The sequence below is a fragment of the Ranitomeya imitator genome, chromosome 7 (assembly GCF_032444005.1).
Source record: "Ranitomeya imitator isolate aRanImi1 chromosome 7, aRanImi1.pri, whole genome shotgun sequence".
Taxonomy (NCBI): Eukaryota; Metazoa; Chordata; class Amphibia; order Anura; family Dendrobatidae; genus Ranitomeya; species Ranitomeya imitator.
Genome location: NC_091288.1, coordinates 132299186 through 132321872, shown reverse-complemented (window position 1 = coordinate 132321872; position 22687 = coordinate 132299186). Strand labels below are relative to the sequence as shown.

Below are 22687 nucleotides of genomic sequence, written 5' to 3'. Positions count from 1 at the left end.
AGGATCGCGGTACCGCACCTAAAGCGCGAGCGAGTAGTCAGCGTACTTAACCCCAACTGGGATTGAAGTCCGATTAGACCCTCGCTGGCACTACACCGCAACTGAGTGTGAAGGGAAACTAAATATAGATAAATAAATGCACAGGAGTGCGAGCAATGCCGCACTGACGGACGCCACCAACCACACTGGCTTGGGTATGGAAAGCGCAAGGCAAGCGCGCGGCGCCGTACAGGCGGACACAGCAAGAGGACGCTGTAATGTGTGTATCGTGCAGATGATTAGTCGGGCGCTAGATAGCTACCAACATCCGCGAGCAGACAACAACTCTAGGGAGGGATATTTAGGAGCTTTCATCCATCGACATACATTCATCTACACACACACATATAGCATTATGAGACAATACTAGCGCATGGCCGTGCGGTCATGCGCAGTTTATATAGTTGCAGCACAGGAAGTGGCTACAGAACTTTTGCCCTTCCAAGACCTGCCAAGAGGACCAATGGAATGTGCCGCAGAGCCTGAGCACATGACCCTCGATCTCCAACGGGAGATCTTGCCCTGGGCATGCTCAGTGTGTGCAGATAAGGACTTAGTCCCAGAGAAGTCCGCTCGCTGCTGACCAGTATTGGCTTTAAAGGCAGAAGCTGGAGAAGCAGCAGTAACTCTTCTCACAGAGTCAGACTGAGCGAGACGCTGGGATCGACGTCCCTGCTGAGCAGACTCCACTGCGGCTGGAGGAGAATGGGAGACCGCAGCGGAGACGGATCGAGATTCCCCCTGTGCAGCAGAGGAAACTCGACTCCTAACATTGCCCCCCCTCCTTGGGCCTCGCTACGTTCGAAGGCAGCAATGAGCTGCGGAGCCCGAATGTGCTCAACAGGCTCCCAGGATCTGTCCTCGGGGCCATAACCCTTCCAGTCCACCAAATAAAATTTTTTACCACGCACCACCTTGCACCCCAAAATAGCGTTCACCTCATAATCGTCCGAAGACGAACCCGATGTCCCAGCAGATGACTCGGAGAACCGGGACATATACACGGGTTTCAAGAGGGACACATGAAAGGTGTCGGTGATACCCAGGCGTGGCGGAAGGGCCAAACGATAGACCACAGGATTAACCTGCTCGAGGACCTTGAATGGACCCAAGTAGCGAGGAGCAAATTTAGTGGACTCAACTCGCAGCCTGATGTTACGGGCGGAGAGCCACACCAAGTCGCCAGGAGCAAAGGTCGGAGCGGGGCGCCGATGAGCATCGGCGGAGGACCTCATTCTCTCCTTAGAGGCCCGAATGGCATCCTGAGTGCGGTCCCAAATATCCCGTGCCTCCACAGCCCAGTCTGCCACCCTGGAGTCGGCGGAAGACACGGGCATAGGCACAGGTACCCGTGGATGCTGACCATAGTTGAGGAGGAATGGGGTTTGTCCAGTGGAGTCGGCTACGGCGTTGTTCAGTGCAAACTCTGCCCATGATAGCAAGGATGCCCAGTCATCCTGCCTGGCTGAAACAAAATGTCGCAGGTATGTGACCAAGGTCTGGTTGGCCCTCTCTACCAAACCATTCGTCTCGGGATGATAAGCGGAAGAGAGATTCAACTCAATACTGAGAAGACGACAGAGCTCTCTTCAGAACCGAGACGCAAACTGGGGACCCCGGTCACTGACAATTTTGTCTGGCATACCATGCAGGCGGAAGATATGTCTAATGAACAACGCTGCCAAGGCCCGTGCAGAAGGTAACCGTGGTAGCGGCACCAAATGCACCATTTTTGAGAAATGATCGGTGATGACCCAAATGATGGTACAGCCGCGAGACTTGGGCAAACCCACAACAAAGTCCATCCCGACCATCTCCCAGGGCCTATCTGCCACCGGCAAGGGATAGAGCAAACCAGCTGGCCTTTGACGCGGAGATTTATTTTTGGCGCAGGAGACACACGCCAGAACATAATCCCTGACATCCCGGACCATATGCGGCCACCAGTACGTCCTCGCCAGTAGCTCAGATGTCCTCTTTGTCCCAAAGTGTCCACCCAGCCTGGACGAATGAGCCCAAGAGAGAACCTCCGGTCGCAAATTAATGGGCACAAAAGTCTTGCCCGGAGGCACAGACTCTAGCGAAACCGGCACCACGGTTCTCAGGCTCTCGGAAGGGACAATAAGCCGAGGCTCCTCTTCCTCCTCCTCAGTTGACATAAGGGAGCGAGAGAGAGCGTTAGCACGGATATTCTTCACCCCGGCGAGATAATGAAGAGAAAAGTGGAACCGGGAGAAGAACAGGGACCATCTGGCCTGGCGAGAATTTAGCCGCTGGGCTGTCTGCAAATAGACCAAATTTTTGTGGTCCGTGTAAACTTGGAAGGGAAACCGCGCACCTTCCAGAAGGTGTCTCCACTCCGAAAAGGCCAACTTCATTGCTAGCAACTCCCTGTCCCCGATGGAGTAGTTCCTTTCCGCTGGCGTGAAGGTCTTAGAGAAGAAGAAGCATGGATGCTTCCGACCTTGAGCATCCTTTTGGTAGAGGACTGCTCCAGCACCAACGGACGAGGCATCCACCTCCATTAGGAATGGCTTATCCACATCGGGACGATGTAAGATGGGAGCGCTAGCAAAGTGGGACTTAATAGAAGTGAAGGCCTTGGAGACCTCTTCCGACCACAATTTGGGATTCGCTCCCTTCTTGGTGAGGGCTACCAAGGGAGCTACCAGAGTTGAGAAGTGGGGAATGAACTGGCGGTAATAGTTTATGAACCCCATAAAGCGCTGCACCGCTTTAAGAGAATGGGGCTCTTGCCAGTCCATCACAGCCTGTAATTTGGCAGGATCCATAGCCAATCCCTGGGCGGAGATGATATAGCCCAGGAAAGGTAAGGACTCCTGCTCAAACACACACTTCTCCAACTTTGCATAAAGAGAGTTTGCCCGTAGGAGATCGAAGACTCTGCCAACATCTCTCCGGTGGGAGTCAATATCTGGAGAAAAGATGAGAATATCATCCAGATAGACTACAACCGAGGTGGAAAGCATATCCCGGAAGATATCTTTGACAAAGTCTTGGAAAACGGCAGGTGCATTACAGAGCCCGAAGGGCATCACCAGATACTCATAGTGCCCATCTCTGGTGTTAAATGCCGTTTTCCACTCGTCCCCCTCACGGATGCGAATCAGGTTATAAGCACCCCGCAGATCTAGTTTAGTAAACACTCTAGCTGCCCGAAACCTATCGAAAAGCTCAGATATCAACAGCAAAGGGTACTTGTTCTTAACTGTGATAGCATTAAGACCCCTGTAGTCTATGCATGGACGTAGTTCTCCATTCTTCTTCTGCACGAAAAAGAACCCTGCCCCAGCAGGTGACACTGACTTCCTGATGAACCCTCTTGCCAAATTCTCTTGTATGTACTGAGACATTGCCTCCGTTTCCGGGAGAGATAATGGATAGACTCGACCCCGGGGAGGCTCAGCACCAGGCAAGAGATCAATAGGACAGTCATAGGGGCGATGAGGCGGAAGAGTCTCCGCTGCCTTTTTGGAGAATACGTCTGCATAAGACCAATATTGCTTGGGGAGAGAGGAGAGATCTGCGGGTACCTCTGTAGTAGTAACCTGAACGCACTCTCGATGACACCTGTTCCCACAAGATTCACCCCATCCCAGAATTCTGCCTGAGGACCACTCGATGTGAGGAGAGTGGTACCGTAACCAAGGTATCCCCAAGAGAACCTCATCAATTCCCTCAGGAATGACGAGTAGAGATATAATCTCTTGATGAGATGGTGACATGGACAGAGTAAAATGGATAGTTTGATGTGTAATCTGTGTGGGCAGTGTCGACCCATTCACCACTCGTACCGTTACTGGTTGAGATAGCATGACCAGAGGAATTGCGTGACGTTGGGCGAAGGCTGAAGACATAAAATTGCCCTCCGCCCCAGAATCCACGCAGAGTTCTACCGAGTGAGAGGATGAGCCCAATGTTATTGTCCCCTTAAAGGACAATTTGGAGGCAAACGTCGCCGTGTCTAGTGCACCTCCACCAACTAACACTAAACGCTGACGTTTCCTCAACTGCTGGAGACATCTGGAGGCAAGATGTCCAGACTGTTGGCAAAGATGACAAATCTGGAGTGCACGAGCGGTCCGGGACTTAGATCCTGCTCGAGACTCTACCACAGGCTCATGGGGCTCAGGAGCCTGGTCTGGAGATTCCAAAGGTTTGGCGAAGGTGGGAGCCAGCCGAAACCTCTGCCTACACTGGGCTCGCTCTAACCTCCGCTCGTGAAAACGGAGATCAATACGAGTGGATAGAGTTATTCCTCCAGTGTGGCGGGAATCTCCCTAGTGGCCAGGGCGTCCTTAACGTGGTCAGCCAGCCCCCTCCAAAATATTGGAATGAGGGCTTTATCCGACCACTCCAGCTCAGATGCTAAGGTGCGGAAGTGGACGGCAAAATGACTGACCAAGGACGAGCCCTGAGTCAATGCCAACAATTGGAACGCCGTATCATGGGTGACACGAGGTCCCAAAAAGACCTGTTTCAGAGTGCTCAGAAACAACGGAGCACTCTGCACCACATGATCGCTACGCTCCCATAGCGGCGTAGCCCACTGCAACGCTCTGTCCGACAGAAGAGACACTATAAATCCCACCTTAGCCCGCTCTGTAGGGAAACGAGAGGCCAGAAGCTCGAGATGGATAGAGCACTGACTCACGAAACCCCTACAAGACTTACAGTCACCAGAGAATTTCTCTGGAAGCGGGAGGCGAGTTAGAGTCGGGACAGGAGCGGCAGTGGACAAGGTGGCTGCAGCAACACTGGCAGCCTGAACAGCGACAGCAGTGACATCCACAGCTGAGGTTGAACGCTCAAGAGCCGCCAACCTTCCCTCCAGCTGCTGGATGTACCGCTGTGAACGCTGATCGTCCATCATTTACTAGCCAGACCCTGGCGCTAGTATTCTGTTAGGACTGGCGGAACGCACCAAGAAAGGTGATATAGATGCGTTCGCAGTCCGGGGTCCACCGTGCAGGTGAAAACCTGCTGCTAGTAAATACAGACTATATGGCGGTACACTAAAGTATATACACGTGGGTTCAACCTCACCCAGCGTGAAGGGAGCAGTCCTGTTGAGTCACAGGATCGCGGTACCGCACCTAAAGCGCGAGCGAGTAGTCAGCGTACTTAACCCCAACTGGGATTGAAGTCCGATTAGACCCTCGCTGGCACTACACCGCAACTGAGTGTGAAGGGAAACTAAATATAGATAAATAAATGCACAGGAGTGCGAGCAATGCCGCACTGACGGACGCCACCAACCACACTGGCTTGGGTATGGAAAGCGCAAGGCAAGCGCGCGGCGCCGTACAGGCGGACACAGCAAGAGGACGCTGTAATGTGTGTATCGTGCAGATGATTAGTCGGGCGCTAGATAGCTACCAACATCCGCGAGCAGACAACAACTCTAGGGAGGGATATTTAGGAGCTTTCATCCATCGACATACATTCATCTACACACACACATATAGCATTATGAGACAATACTAGCGCATGGCCGTGCGGTCATGCGCAGTTTATATAGTTGCAGCACAGGAAGTGGCTACAGAACTTTTGCCCTTCCAAGACCTGCCAAGAGGACCAATGGAATGTGCCGCAGAGCCTGAGCACATGACCCTCGATCTCCAACGGGAGATCTTGCCCTGGGCATGCTCAGTGTGTGCAGATAAGGACTTAGTCCCAGAGAAGTCCGCTCGCTGCTGACCAGTATTGGCTTTAAAGGCAGAAGCTGGAGAAGCAGCAGTAACTCTTCTCACAGAGTCAGACTGAGCGAGACGCTGGGATCGACGTCCCTGCTGAGCAGACTCCACTGCGGCTGGAGGAGAATGGGAGACCGCAGCAGAGACGGATCGAGATTCCCCCTGTGCAGCAGAGGAAACTCAACTCCTAACACTGTATTCCAACATTTCATAAAAGATGTGTTCTCGCATGTACTGGGGAAATTCATTATTGTGTACCTAGATGACATTCTCATTTATTCATGCGACCGTGATACTCATTTAGAGCATGTGAGGCAGGTGTTACAGCTACTCATAGAAAATAAGCTCTATGCAAAACTTGAGAAATGTGTTTTTTCGGTTCAGGAGTTGCCTTTCTTGGGTTATATTGTGTCTGCTTCAGGGTTTAAAATGGACGTCGTTAAGGTGCAAGCGGTGCTGCATTGGGAACGGCATGATAACCTAAAAGCACTTCAGCGGTTCCTTGGATTTTCTAATTATTATAGAAAATGTATCAAAGATTTTTCTACCATTGCTAAACCGCTTACTGACATGACGAAAAAGGGTACCAATTTCTCCGCCTGGCCGGAGGCTGCTGTGCGCGCATTCAAATTTCTGAAGAACAGTTTTGCTTCGACCCCCATTCTGGTGCAACCGGACGTATCAAAACCATTTACCGTGAAGGTTGATGCGTCTGAGGTTGGAGTGGGGGCGGTGCTGTCACAAGCCTCATCCTTGGGCGAGTTGCATCCATGCGCCTACTTTTCCAAGAAGCTGTCGCCCGCCGAACGTAACTACGATATCGGCAACAGGGAGTTGTTGGCTATCAAGTTGACTTTTGAGGAATGGCGACACTTCTTAGAGGGGGCGGTCCACCAGGTTACAGTTATCACCGACCATAAAAATCTGCTCTATTTAGAGTCAGCCAAGCATCTGTCCCCCAGGCAGGCTCGCTGGGCATTGTTTTTCACGCGTTTCAACTTTTTTGTCACGTACCGTCCAGGGTCTAAGAACACTAAGGCAGATACTTTATCCAGGTGTTTTCCGGGGGGAGAACCTTGGGAAGATCCGGTACCCATCCTCCAAAAGGGTGTAGTGGTCTCGGCTCTCACGACAGAGGTTGAGGCTGAGATTGCCGAGGCTCAGGAGGAAGTACCTCCAGAGCTTCCCGTTAACAAATCATTTGTACCGCTCCATCTTCACCTAAAGGTGTTGGGTGAGCATCATGATGCTGTTCTGGCTGGCCATCCAAGGGGTTAGGGGTACTTTGGAGTTGGTGTTGCGTCGGTTTTGGTGGCCCAAAATCCGACAGGATGTGGTCTCGTATGTATCAGCATGTACCACGTGTGCTAGGGCTAAGACGCCGCGCTGCCGTCCTGCTGGCACATTACATCCTCTAGGGATACCCAGTAGGCCATGGACGGAGATCTCCATGGATTTTATTACAGACCTACCTTCCTCTGCTGGGAACACGGTCATCTTGGTGGTTGTTGATCGGTTCTCAAAGATGTCGCACTTTGTGTCCTTGCCTTCGTTGCCTAACGCAAAGACTCTGGCTCAGGTTTTTGTGCAGGAGGTGGTCAGACTTCACGGGGTCCTGTCTTACATAGTTTATAAATACAAATATTTTAGCCTGTACTCTATAATCGAGTCGGGGTGCTGGTGCGACAGACCATAGGGTCTACTACTAGTGGTTCTGGTTGTCAGAAACAAAGCAGTGTAACTACTGCTCCAAATTCTGGTTCATACGCTCGGTCTGACCATTTGACTGTGCATGAAACGCCGAAGAATGCGACAACTTGATCCCCAGCCGTGAGCAAAAAGCTTTCCAAAACTTTGCCACAAACTGAGTACCCCTATCAGACACTATGTAAGACAGTATTACATTGGGATCCACCGCACTCCCTATGTGGAATATCTTATACAGAAATCCAATTTTTTTTTAAATTTGCTAATTTATTTGCATGCAAAAGAACAGTCAATCAGGTATATCAGATCAAAACAGAATTATTACAAAAAATAGTGAATGCGACTCGGTATGATTTCGATGTTTCGACCCTTCCCGGGTCTTACTCTTGAGGTCGCACTTAGTACAGGCTACGTGAATAGTTCCTATGGTAGGAATGCGTTGTCCCTGTGATGTCCAGGGGCAGGTATGGTTTCTTTAATATTTACGTGCAGCCTAGTGATTGATCTGTCTCCGAATATGACTTTAATAAAGATAGACAGCGACGTGTCAGTGTCTTGCTGATATTTGATTTTTAACTTAGGGGCTGGTTCGTCTCTGGGTATAACCTTATCCGGCCGTAACGGTGTGTAGGTTCTGGGTGAATGGTAAGGTGGTGCATGCATCAGGACGCAGGAGCGCGGTTCACTGGTCATTACAGAGTTGTATGCCTTTATAGACAACAGCAAGACGCGGATGCGCCGCTGTTACTTCTCCTCAAGGCTTTCCCTGGAAACAAAATACCCAATAGGCTGCATGCTCCATTCTGTTGCTTCGGGAGGCAGTGCCAGGGATGTATCCGTGGCAAGGAGCCACACATCTTCCAGCAGGCGGCAGGATGCTGGCTCGGCCTACTCCCCATCCGCAGCGACAGGGCAGTCGACGGGTCGCCCCTACACGGATACGGCCGCCAGGAGTTCGGCGGTCAACATCGCGGATCAAGCCGGAATGGATTCAGGTCACCTTCGGCTGGGAGCTGGATCTTCGGCTGCTGGGCTCACAGCACCCAGGCAGCTAGGTGAGAACATTTTCCCTATGATTAATATGCCAGGCATAGTTTCCCCTGAAGCTAGGAATACTGATATTACTTCGGGAGTCGCTAGCGGGGGTATGGGATTAATCCTTAGAGGTTTAGGGAAGCTAGCGAGTTTGTGGGGGTTCGGGTTTAGCAGGGGGTCTTTGCCGTCAGCAGTTTGGTTGGGAAATACAGGATTGTTTGAGGGGTCTAGAGAGTTGACCGAGATTACGGGTACGTCCAGCAGTGCGGGTCCTGCGTCAAACACTGGGGGCTCATCAAGGGAGAATGGCGGAGCGGCACCGGCGTTATCCGTAGGGCCTGGGTCAGGGATTGATGTGTCAGGTGAAGGAGCTTCGCAGGATAAGGAAAAGGAGGACTTCCCGCAACTGGACGATGCGGCAAGGGGGAGGTTTATGTCTGCTTTGAGGGCCCGTTAGGGGCACACTTAAAACAAGAAGTTAGGGAAAAAATCTGGAAGGGGGAGTACATAGAAATATTTTCTCTTTTACCCCTAGAGAGATTTAACTTGGATATTCCTAGAAGGGAAGACTCTAAGAAAGAGGATGAGGAGAAACAGAGATACAGACTGATTCCCAGATCGTTTTCAAATTGGCAACAAGCTTTTGCTATTATGGCTAGCGTAATCGGGGAGAAGGCCCCGGAAAATTGCTCGGCGTTATTCTGTTATTTAGATGCCATAGGGGAGGCTTACAGAACCTATGGGGGACAGGGTTGGATACGCTATGACGAACAGTTTCGTCAGCGGAAGGCTTGTAGGCCAAATATCAGGTGGGATCACAAGGACATAGCGTTGTGGATGAGAGTTATGGTCCCGTCCCGTTTAGGTCAGACCAGCCAGCCTTTTCACGGGGGCGCCGGGAGTTCGGAACAGTCAGGACACTCGGCGGCTTTGCAGAAGGGACTGTGTTTTGCCTTCAATGATGGGGTATGCAGATTCGGGAGCAAGTGTAAATTTAGGCACAAGTGTTCATCGTGCGGGGGGGGGGGGTGTATAGTGCCTCAAAAAGTTTCAGAGGCAACAGGCAAAACGTTGGAGATTCAGCTGAAAAAAGGGGTGACTCCGGTGCAGTGGGTCGTGATGGAGGCCTTTCTAAGTAGATACCCCGATAGGTCAGCTGCGGTTTCATTGCGCGACGGTTTTAAGGAAGGTTTCAAAATTCCTTATGTTGAGCAGGACGTTAGTTTAAAAAGAAAAAATTTGAAATCGGCGTTACAATTCACCGAAGGTTGTGTCAGATAAGATGAATAAGGAAGTTGCTCTGGGAAGAATGGCAGGCCCGTATGTCGCCCCCCCTTTTGCAAATCTGAGGGTGTCACCTCTTGGCGTGGTCCCTAAGAAAGAACCTAATAAATTTAGGTTGATCTATCACCTATCGTTTCCGAAGGGATCTTCGGTTAATGATGGTATTGATCCTAAGTTGAGTTCGGCGTCGTACTTATCATTCGATTCAGCGATGGAGTGGGTTCGAGCATGCGGAAACGGGGCTAAACTGGCAAAGACGGACATCGAAGCGGCCTTTTGTTTGTTGCCAGTTCATCCCGACAGTTTGCATTTATTGGGTTGTTTTTGGGATTGCGGCCTCTTTGTTGATCGTTGCCTTCCCATGGGTTGCTCAATTTCCTGCGCTTACTTTGAGACCTTCAGCACATTCCTAGAATGGGTGGTGAAAAATGTGTCTGGGATTCGCTCATGTTCGCACTATCTAGACGACTTTTTGTTAATAGGGTCTGCAGAGTCAGCAGATTGCTCGATTTTGTTGCACACAATGGAGAGTGTGGCAAAAAACTTCGGGGTGCCTTTAGCGGAGGACAAAACAGTTGGCCCGGTGACAGTGTTGAGCTTCCTAGGCATTGAAATTGACACGGTAGCAATGGAGTGTAGGCTACCTGCAGATAAGCTTACCGCGTTGCGTCAGGATGTTGTTAATGCGATTGGCTTGAAGAAGATAAATTTGCACGGTTTGCAATCGTTATCAAAACTGAACTTTGCCTGTAGAATCATGCCGATGGGTCGAGCGTTCTGCCGCTGCCTATCCTTGGCAACAGTAGGGGTAAAGTCCCCTTTGCATTTCATCAGGATAAAGAAAGAATTTCGGGACGATTTGAAGGTGTGGGCGGATTTTCTTGACGAGTACAATGGCAGATCTCTGTGGATTCAGCCTGTTGCATATGCCGCCTCCTTGGTCGTTTTGATTTATGTTGTCGAAAAGAGTGGCTTTGGTCTTTTCTTTCGCGGTAGCTGGTCAGCAGCGGCCTGGCCAGAAGAATGGAGGGAGGAAGGGTTGACTAACAACAGGTTACTGCTGCATTTGTTCCGCAGGGTAGCTGCGTTGGCCATGTGGGGCAACAAATTGAGGAACTTGAAGATTTCTTTTCATTGTGAGCATGTAGGAACGGTGACAGCGGTAAACTCGTTGTCAGTGGCTACGCCTGCAGTAGTGAAGGTCTTGCAGCACTTGGTCTTCCTGGGTCTTAAGTTTAATTTATAGATTGTATCTGAAGTTGGCTTGTCAGCGCCTGATCCAATAATTGTTTATCTTTCTCAATTTCAGTGGCAGCTTTTCTGGGATTTGGCACCCCAGGCGTAGAGCGCGGGTCTGGATTGTCCGGTGGAATTGTGGAACCTGCCGCGAGGGCCGTAACGGAGTTATTTACCAAATCGCTCGCGGATTCATCTTGGTCTCATTATAATAAGGCTTGGAGCCTGTGGGAATCCTGGATGTCAAGTTTGGATCAGGATATAGAGGAGGAGTATGGTTTGTTGTTATTCCTCGGTCATCATTGGGAGGCAGGATGGTCTGTGACACGTTTGAATAAGTTTTTGGCGGGGCTAGCCTTCAACCTTAAATGCAGGGGGTGTAAGAATATAACAAAATCCTTTTTGGTTTGGCAAGTTGTTCGGGGTTGGAAGAAAGGCTGGAAGGCTTCGGACGGTCGGCGACCCGTGTCTTATGAGGTGCTTTCAGCCATTGGTCGGAAGTTGCAGGAGGTGTGTTTTTCCGAATGGGAAGTGGTTTTGTTCAGGGCAGACTTTTCTTTGGCCTTCTTCGGGGCATTTCGGTTAGGTGAGTTGGTTAGCCCGTCCGTTAGTAAAAAAGGTACTTTGTTAAGAGAAAACGTTGATGCTGAAGGGAACAAGGTGGTGGTGTTTGTTAAGCCCTCAAAAATGGACGTGTATGGGAAAGGGTGCAAAGTGGAGCTGTTCAATGTTGAAGGATCCCCGGTGTGCCCGGTGGCATCCGTGAAGAAGTACATGGCAAAGGGCGGTGTGTTAGATGAGCCATTCTTGGTGCACGAAAATGGGTCTTTTTTGTCCCGTTTTCAGTTTATTGGGTCTAAGGTTTATTGGTCCATTTAGGGTCGCCGCCATCATTAACCCAGTAGCCTACCGATTGGAGTTTCCTACTGTATATAAAATACACAACGTGTTTCACAGATCTCTGTTAAAGAAGGTGGTGGGTTCCGTGGACGTGGCGCCGATGCCACCTCCTGTCTTGGTGGATGGCAATTTGGAGTTTGAAGTCTCCAAGGTGGTTGACTCTCGTATAGTGCGCCGCACATTACAGTACCTGGTACACTGGCGTGGTTATGGGCCAGAGGAGAGGTCTTGGGTACCAGCTTCGGACATATGTGCGGACCGGCTGGTCAGTATGTTTCACTGCCGCCATCCGGACAAGCCGGGTCCTATAAGTCGTGAGGGCCCTGGGGTCCCTCGTAGAAGGCGGGGTACTGTCATGTCGGACGCTATTCACACTAGGGCGTCCGACAGACAGCGATAATTCCACATTTGTCCACTATACGCTCAGTGGCGCCAGCTAGATTTTATCCAGGTTATCCAGGGTTAATCTGGCTGGTAATCTGGTTGCAGGCTGGGTCACACCCGTGGCCTTTAAATAGTCATTCTGGACTTTTGGCGTCGCTGATTATAGCTTGTGTCTTGTGCCTTGTGATCTCGGTCTGGAGTGGTGGTCTAGGAGTTGAAGTATCGTATCTGGTGGTGTATTATCCTTTGTCATATTTCTCCTTCCTATATTTGTGTTTATTTTTGCCCTGTGCACATTATAGTGTTTTCCTGTGTGTCTGCGGCGTGGTGCGTTTTCAGTTTTCCCTGTCTGTACTTTCTGTGTAGGTTGGTGTGTGGTCTTATCACTGGGTGGCGGGTGGAGGTTTCAGCATAGGGCTGAAACAGGAGTTAGGGTCAGGCCTGGCGGCCCAGACAAGCACACCATCAGTGTAAATTCTGGGAGAGGGACAGACAGGGTTTTCCCTAGTCTGAGAGATATCGCAGGGGCCCGGGTAATCAGCTTTAGTCTACCCAATACCCCCGTGACAACGGGACAGAGAGGCATATGTTTTGCCGAACAGCAGGAAGCAATACTTATCCACATTTCGTACCCTCCATCGATCTGTCAAGGCTACTTCTTTTAAGTAAATACCAAACGCTGTCTCATCCTCCTCCCTCTTCAACAAGGCATGTCCTCCCTTATCCCAGTGGTCATTGACAATATTGTTACCATCCCCCTCATAGGAACCCCTACCCATCTACCTGATATTTCTAAAATTTCTTGTAACTTTTTCCCCTAATATGGCGGAGGGATATATATATATATATATATATATATATACAATGCACAGCAATCTATTGAAAATCTTAGACACTGCAAATACGTATTGACCGTCCTTGTTTATCACCATCCCCTCAAACGGTGTGCTTGTGTGAACCAGCATTAACACCTCTCTAGCATAGGCTGAGAAGGTCGAGTGATATGCCTTCCTCACCCATCTCTTCTGAAACACAGCTATTGTTTCATTAACCAGGCGAGTTTCCTGAAGGCAAATCACAGAGGGCCTCTGTTTCATAATATATTGCAACATTGCTGTTATTAGATAGACCCCTGACGTTCCAGCTCAAAATTTTAACCTTTTCTCCCATCATGATCAATGATTTCAGTATTTCTTTTCTCCCCCCCTCTGGTCTCCACCCCCCCCCCCAGTATCTCCCTCACCCTAACACCTAAACACACTTTATCAACCCTTTGTGTGAATACCTATACCACCCTCTCTATACGAGAAAGGGGAATACTTTTCCACAACCTAGCAGTTATGAGGGTCCAAGATTTCGGCCACTCTACTACTCTTCTAGGTAACTCTTCAACACTTCGTCTCTCATGCCAACCAATGAGAGAATAAAATGCTTGTGCGCCGCCAAACACAGCCGTCCTGAACATTTTGGTCCCGCATTACCACAGGACACCTATCTCATAACCATTCAAATTTTACAATCTTAATAGCATTTAAGCCATGAATATACAAAGCCTTCTTCACTGGGCCCTCTCTGCTCTGATACGTTTAGCATTCAGATCCAACCAATTTGTCGCCTCCTCAGGGGTCTGAAAGATGCATACCCCTCCCAGGGCCACAACCCTTAATTTGGCCAGGTATAACATTGAATAAGCCAAACTCAGTCCCAGCAATCTCCTTTTGACCTCTCCGTACTTCATCCTGAGCTTCTGAAGTGCCGCGGAGTAGTCCGGGTATATAAATATCCGGTTGCCATCAATAGTTAAGTCTGCCATGTCTCTAGCTCTTCTAAGTAAAATATCACTGCCCTGGTAATTCAGGATTTTGGCCAGGATGGATCTCGCGGCAGACCCTGGGGGTAAGGGTCTTGATGGTACTCGATGAGCCCTCTTCACTGCAAACAATTTAGTAAGGCTATCCCCTCCCACTTTGGTTTTCAGCCATGATTTGATATAATTTGTGGGGTTGTTCCCCTCGATCTTTTCAGGTACACCAATTATTCTTAAATTGTTCCTACGGGAATGGTGTTCAAGATCATCCGTTTTAAGTCCCAGCTCCGAGATGCGTTGGACATATTTTTCTCCCTATTTAACAGTTCAGCAATGTGATCCTCCGCTCTGCCCACAAGCTCCTCCACTGCCTCTGTGCTCTCCTCAACTTTCTGCATGGCAGTACGGAAATTGGCTATTTCACCCTTTAAACCATCAACCTGCAGGGTCAGGACTGTGAGTGCAGACTTGCAGAATGTCACTACTGAAAATACATCCTTTAGTGTCGATTCTTTCACATCTGCTTCACATAGGTCTACAGGCTGTACATTGTGTGCTGGGGCTTGTGGGGCTGCTGCAGTGGGTGATGTGCCACCCTTATCCTGTGCATTATCAGCACACATAGGGGTCTGCTGAGTCATGGGGCTGTGCTTTGCCTAAACTCACCTGGGCCATCCACACCTGCAGTCTTCTCACCTCCAGCTCCCAGCTGCAGCCTCTCCTCCATTCTGGAAAACATCTCCAGCTTGGAGATCACCTCTATCTTCCTCCTGTACGCAGCATTTGCCTTGGCTACCTCCTCCTCTGCTGACTCGGCAGCGCTCAACGCAATCACAGGCATTCAAGCAGCTGTCACAGGCATTCGGTGGCGCCTCCGTTCAGCTCTGTATACGGTAAGTGTAGCGGGAGAGGTCTTACACACGTCCACACACATGTCCCACTAGGCCATGCCCCCTCACCCAAAATTTACTGGGGAAAAAGCGCATCTTATAATCTGAAAAATACAGTATACTAATAAATATATATACACACCCTTTAAATGCCATCTAAATAGAGCGAGATACATACACATAATCTGCTAGCTTTGCAGTTTTCGCACTTTACGTAATGAGTTAACTATTGTTACATTTACCTTGACCTCATAAGTGAATTTTAACAGAAAGTGATACACATTTTTTTGTGTGATTTGCACGTTTAGCAATTTATTCTGTGAGATAACTATTTTTCCAGTTACATCTGCAAACGTCTGACTTATATAATTACTTGTGCCCATACTGTATATAGACATATAATCTGAAGGTCCATTTGCACGTCACCTTTATCATGTTTTTTTAAGCTGTTTTCAATGTTGTTTGTGTGCCTGTCTTATACACTGCCACCACACACCTACTTCTGTTTTCAATAAAGGTTTTTCTATGTTCTTGAAATATTTTTACTTTTAACCGGTTTTTGTGTTTTTCTTCCATATGGTCCAGTTAGTATTTCCAGCAAGTATATGTGTCTGTGTCATCATTATTTGATACTCTTACATCCATGCATTTATTTTCACCACTTACATATATACGCATATACTATCTGCGTGTTCCTTATCTTATTTGTATAATTGTCCATTTCTCTACTGACCAACATTACTTCAGTTCCAACTAATAGGATAAGGGCTCCTTTTCACTTGTGAGATAAACGTCCATGTCTCGCATGTGAAAACCAAGCTCTGGCGCCGGCACTCCAGAGCGGAGAATGCAGCCACTCCGCAATACATGGAGCCGCACACTCCGCTCCCAAGTGCCGGCGCCAGAGCTTGGTTTTCACATGCGAGACACGGACGTTTATTTCGCAAGTGGAAAGGACAGTGACGATTTCTTGAATTGTTTTGGGATGCCCATTTCATACATGTGTATATATACTTATGACTAACTTCTGTGTTAATCTCTGTATTTACCTTTGTATGCATCTTCATATATTACAGCAGTATGGGTCATGCAAGTTTATTAATTACTGCTTGACTTGACAATTATAGATGCAGATAACAACATTGGGTAACTTGTTTTGACTGTAACATATCAAGGGGTGTCATGTATACCACCTTTGTGTGCTTCTTTACATGTTTTAATTGTTTGTCATTAGGTGTAATGAAGTTGTAATTCTTATCATTATATACTCCAGGTGTATGCATTGTATATGCATGTACTTTTCTCTCTTTTTTCAAATTTGTGTATGATGCAGCACCCTACAGCCTATTAGTAGTGCACCCCCCTTTCTTTACATTTATCCCACAATATCCCAACCACCAGTCATTTTTATACAGGCTTATTGAACGCCTGGTTCTGGTAGCTTATTACTTTGGGGTGTGGTTTACAGAACAAAAGGAACAGAACTATTACATTTTTGTATTTAATCCAGAACGATAGGCAGCGTTTATAAAAAAATATACAAACAAATTTACAAAAAGGGACAAAACAATACAGCATATACCATTACAAAACATACAAATGGATTAACAGAGAACGTACTATGCTGGGCAGGGAGATGGCTCAGCTAGTGGATGGAAGCAATCTGATTGAAAATGTATGGTTAACAGGATGAAGTCTACACTGATATATATCTTTTTCACCATTGATCTGAGAACTCATGGACATGACAGTTACTAAATAAACACCTGGAAGATAAACTTACCATCTTTTGGCCTTGAGTAGTACTTTCCAAATGCCATATCTTTTTGTGTATCTGGATATAAAAACTTTAGTGGGTTCTCTGGAATATTTTCTGCTGCCATCACTTTATAGTTGCGAATAATGTCTGGAAAACTCACAGCAGAAAGCTCTTTCTTTGTATAAGGTTCCACAGAATGAAAAACAGGCTCTGAAATAAAACACTTGAAAGCATTAGAAAGTTTTTACCCAGGCATGTATATTCATAATAACATTTCAATTACACACAATGGGGCAGTTTCACTAATCCTATACAATATTTAGACTGCAAACCTAAATTAAATGAATATCAGGCTGTATAGTCTTAAGGGTATGTTTCCACGGGCAGAAACCTGCAGCGCTTTGGACAGACCATATGTCCGCTGCGTTCAAAGCGCTACCAGCTTTTGAACGCCGGGTATTCTGCAGGTGTTTATTGAACCATGTGTCATCACCGCGTCCTATACATTGGATGGTGATAAAAATTTGCGGAGACTGAGCATCAATATAAATTGACATGCTGCAGTCTGGAAAGACGGGCCGCAAGTCCGTTTACTCAGGGAAGCCCGAAGGCGTCCCTGCACGCATAGTGGAGAGGGGATTTCTTCCACTCCCATCCACTATGCTGTAACATAGACCAGCTGAAAGAAGCCAAGATGGGGACATCACAATACGCTTTGCAGTGATTTTAAGGGGTAGACATAGGGAGTAAAAGTTTCACTGCAAAGTTTTAAAAAAGTGAAAAAACATTACCCACGTGGGGTATACATAGATGACCACTAAGTACTTGTTGCAGGAGGGGGAGGATGAGGAGGAGGTGATTTCCTGAACAAAATGGTTTTGGATGGTAAGGGATGGATGTTAAGACAACTTCCAAGAAAAAACATTTGGGCTGCATTTACATTTCGTTGCTGTCATCCGTAGGGCTTACAAAGTCAGAGGAAATCCTGCCCTTGTTTGATTTTACAAGAGTCAACCTATCTGCATTTTCCATTGACAGCCATGTGTGCCTATCCATTATGATTGTACCAGCCGAGCTAAAAAGTCGCTCAGACAACACACTTGAGGCAGGGCATGGCAGCACCTCCAAGGCGAACAAAGAGAGGTCGGGCCAAGTGTGCAGCTTGGACAACCAATAGCTAGAGGGCACTGAAGAATCAGGAAGGATACTGATATGGTCACTACAGTAGTCCATCATCTTGGTCAACGTCTCCCTCCTCATCATAGTTACACCCACAGATTGCCCTGGCTGATGTGACTGTTTCATGAAAATGGACCAGTTGGTGGATATTACCCCCCTCAAGTTGCACCTGGTATGCGTGGCCTTCCCCTGTAATCCTTGTGGGTGAAAAGAGCCAGTACCTCTGCTAGCCGCGTTGTCTGAGGGTAATCTTTTTAGCAAGTCTTCCACAAAGGCCCTCTGGAATGCATGCACTGAAAATTGCCACCGACATGAGAGAAGCACATTTCTTCTTGTACCGTGGGTCAAGAAAGGTGCACAGACCTTATTTCATGTTGGACAAGTGTGTTTCATGTGAGGGTCTTGGGAACGGCATCTGGACATGAACCCTGCCTTGTGTGGCAGACTAATAAAGAGTCAAATGTTCAGTGTCCTCACCAGGAAGAACACTAACCATCTTCTCCTCACGACACATAGCCTCCTCCTCCTCTTCAGGCCATCCATTCTGGACAAGAATGAAGCTGGCATTGGGAGTCCCCTCTGTAGTGCAGACCAAAAACTGTGTGCCACTGTAAAATCTTGCTCCATAGCCACCTGCTCAGCATTCAAAGCTTCCTCTTTGAGATACTGCAGCGAACATTGTAATAGAAAGATCAGCTTGATACTTATGCCGATAATTGTGTCATCAGCGCTCATCATCTTGGCGCAGTACGCAAACTTTTTTATATCGCCTTGCTGACATACTGCAACAGCGGACTAATGAAAATTATTGCCACTGCTAAATTGTGAAATTTGCTTAGCTCTGCATAGATTGCGCCAGTCTCACAACTGCTAGATAAAGATACGCTATTTATCAAACCAATACAAAATTATTATTTTTTTATATTGTCTTGCTGATACACTGCAACAGCGGACTATTGAAAATGAATGCCACTGCTAAATGTGACATTTATCTCTGCCTAGATTGCACCAGTCGCACAACTCCTAGCTAAAGATACGCTACCGTATATACTCGTGCACAAGCCGAGTTTTTCAGCACTTTTTTTGTGCTGAAAATGCTCCCCTTGGCTTATACATGAGTCATTGTCCTAGAAGATGGTGGGGGAGGGGAAGCAGCTGAGCCTGTGCCCGCTGAAAAAGAGAAATGAATATTCACTGCGCTGGCAATTAATATTTATTTCTCTTATAGTGCGCACAGTTAAAGCTGCCGGCTTCCAGCAGCTGCTGGGCTATCATGGGTGCCCGCTTATTAAGTTAATGAATATTCACCTCCTCTACTCCATGGACAGAGGCAAATATTAATTCCCTTAATGAGCAGGGACATGTGATCGCCGGGTCGCAGGAGCTGCTGGCACCGGAACAAGATGCTGCAAGGGTGCGCAGGGAAGGTAAGTATGATGTTTTGGGTTTTTATGCTTTTCTCAAGGGGGCCACGCATACAAGGATAGGGATGAGGTACCATGCATACAATGATAGGGATGGAGAACCATGCAGACAAGGATGGGAATAAGGAGCCATGCAGACAAGGATTTATATTTATACACATTGCATGTCCTCACCACTTTTCTGTGGACCCTATATGTGTGTACTGTGTATTTCTCACCAGTGCCCTGCATACCATGCATGTGTACACAGTACAGTTCCTCACCAGTGCTCTGCAGAAAATGTATGTGTACACAGTACAGTTCCTCACCAGTGCCCTGCAGACCATGTATGTGTACACAGTGCAACTTCTCACCAGTGCTCTGCAGACCCCATATGTGCGTATTGTGTATTTCTCACCACTGCTCTGCAGAAACTATATACAGTATGTGCACTATGCAGTTTATCACCAATGCTCTGCAGACAGCTATATACAGTGGGGCAAAAAAGTATTTAGTCAGTCAGCAATAGTGCAAGTTCCACCACTTAAAAAGATGAGAGGCGTCTGTAATTTACATCATAGGTAGACCTCAACTATGGGAGACAAACTGAGAAAAAAAAATCCAGAAAATCACATTGTCTGTTTTTTTATAATTTTTTTTGCATATTATGGTGGAAAATAAGTATTTGGTCAGAAGCAAACAATTAAGATTTCTGGCTCTCACAGACCTGTAACTTCTTCTTTAAGAGTCTCCTCTTTCCTCCACTCATTACCTGTAGTAATGGCACCTGTTTAAACTTGTTATCAGTATAAAAAGACACCCTCAAACAGTCTGACTCCAAACTCCACTATGGTGAAGACCAAAGAGCTGTCAAAGGACACCAGAAACAAAATTGTAGCCCTGCACCAGGCTGGGAAGACTGAATCTGCAATAGCCAACCAGCTTGGAGTGAAGAAATCAACAGTGGGAGCAATAATTAGAAAATGGAAGACATACAAGACCACTGATAATCTCCCTCGATCTGGGGCTCCACGCAAAATCCCACCCCGTGGGGTCAGAATGATCACAAGAACGGTGAGCAAAAATCCCAGAACCACGCGGGGGGACCTAGTGAATGAACTGCAGAGAGCTGGGACCAATGTAACAAGGCCTACCATAAGTAACACACTATGCCACCATGGACTCAGATCCTGCAGTGCCAGACGTGTCCCACTGTTTAAGCCAGTACATGTCCGGGCCCGTCTGAAGTTTGCTAGAGAGCATTTGGATGATCCAGAGGAGTTTTGGGAGAATGTCCTATGGTCTGATGAAACCAAACTGGAACTGTTTGGTAGAAACACAACTTGTCGTGTTTGGAGGAAAAAGAATACTGAGTTGCATCCATCAAACACCATACCTACTGTAAAGCATGGTGGTGGAAACATCATGCTTTGGGGCTGTATCTCTGCAAAGGGGCCAGGACGACTGATCCAGGTACATGAAAGAATGAATGGGGCCATGTATCGTGAGATTTTGAGTGCAAACCTCCTTCTATCAGCAAGGGCATTGAAGATGAAACGTGGCTGGGTCTTTCAACATGAAAATGATCCAAAGCACACCGCCAGGGTAACAAAAGAGTGGCTTCGTAAGAAGCATTTCAAGGTCCTGGAGTGGCCTAGCCAGTCTCCAGATCTCAACCCTATAGAAAACCTTTGGAGGGAGTTGAAAGTCCGTGTTGCCTAGCGAAAAGCCAAAAACATCACTGCTCTAGAGGAGATCTGCATGGAGGAATGGGCCAACATACCAACAACAGTGTGTGGCAACCTTGTGAAGACTTACAGAAAACGTTTGACCTCTGTCATTGCCAACAAAGGATATATAACAAAATATTGAGATGATATTTTGTTTCTGACCAAATACTTATTTTCCACCAAAATATGCAAATAAAATGTTAAAAAAACAGACAATGTGATTTTCTGGATTTTTTTTTCTCAGTTTGTCTCCCATAGTTGAGGTCTACCTATGATGTAAATTACAGACGCCTCTCATCTTTTTAAGTGGTGGAACTTGCACTATTGCTGACTGACTAAATACTTTTTTGCCCCACTGTATGTGCACTATGTAGTTCCTCACCAGTGCTCTGCAGACCCTATATACAGGTGCATCTCACAAAATTAGAATATCATCCAAAAGATAATTTCAGTTCTTCAATACAAAAAGTGAAACTCATATATTATATTGAGTCATTACACACAGAGTGATCTATTTCAAGTGTTTATTTCTGTTAATGTTGATGATTATGGCTTACAGCCAATGAAAATCCAAAAGTCATTATCTCAGTAAATTATAATACTTTATAACTCCAGCTTGAAAAAGTGATTTTAAAATACGAAATGTTATCCTACTGAAATGTATATTCAGTACATGCACTTGATACTTGGTTGGGGCTCCTTTGGCATCAATTACTGCATCAATGCGATGTGGCATGGAGGTGATCAGCCTTTGACACTGCTGAGGTGTTCTGGAAGCCCAGGTTGCTTTGATGGCAGCCTTCAGCTCATCTGCATTGTGGGGTCTGGTGTCTCATCTTCCTCTTGATAATACCCCATAGATTCTCTATGGGGTTAAGGTCAGGCGAGTTTGCAGGCCAATCAAGCAGTGATACTGTTGTTTTTAAACCAGGTATTGGTAATTTTGGCAGTGTGGACAGGTGCCAAGCTGTGCTGGAGAATGAACTTTCCATCTCCAAAAAGCTTGTCGGCAAAGCTGATCTACCAACGGCAATCAGAGAAAGTTGGAGCCAGATTGATGAAGAGTACTGTTTGACACTCATTAAATCCATGCCTCAGAGATTGCAAGCTGTTATAAAAGTCAGAGGTGGTACAACAAAATACTAGCGATGTTTGGGAGTGTTTTTTTGTTTGTTTCTTTTTCATGATTCCATAATTTTTTCCTCTGAATTGAGTGACTTCAGAATTTTTCCCCTATGCTTGGTTAAAAAAAGTTAACCATTAACCCCTTTCTGATATGTGACGTACTATCGTGTCAAGGTGGGGTGGGCCCATATGCCCACCGATGGGATAGTACGTCATAGCAATCGGCCGTGCTCACGGGGGGAGCGCGGCCAATCGCGGCCAGGTATCAGCTGACTATTGCAGCTGACATCCAATGCTCTGTGCCAGGAGCAGTCATGGACCGCTCCTGGCACATTAACCCCCCAAACACTGAGATCAAACATGATCGCAGTGTTCTGGGGCATAGGGAAGCATCGCGCAGGGAGGGGGCTCCCTGCGGGCTTCCCTGAGACCCTCGGTACAACGCGATGTACTTGCGTTGTACCGAGCGTCTCCTCCCTGCAGGCCCCGGAT

General features: G+C 47.4%; 1 protein-coding gene across 5 annotated transcripts in view; it reads right to left on the bottom strand.

Moving 5' to 3' along the window:
* STAT1 (signal transducer and activator of transcription 1) overlaps positions 1–22687 on the bottom strand; it is a 1428390-nt gene that overhangs the window by 90511 nt on the left and 1315192 nt on the right. For all 5 annotated transcript variants that reach the window (XM_069733810.1, XM_069733808.1, XM_069733811.1 and 2 more), the window contains one exon: positions 16783–16968. In XM_069733810.1, coding sequence (XP_069589911.1) covers positions 16783–16968 — 186 coding nt within the window. The remainder of the gene's footprint in view (positions 1–16782; positions 16969–22687) is intronic.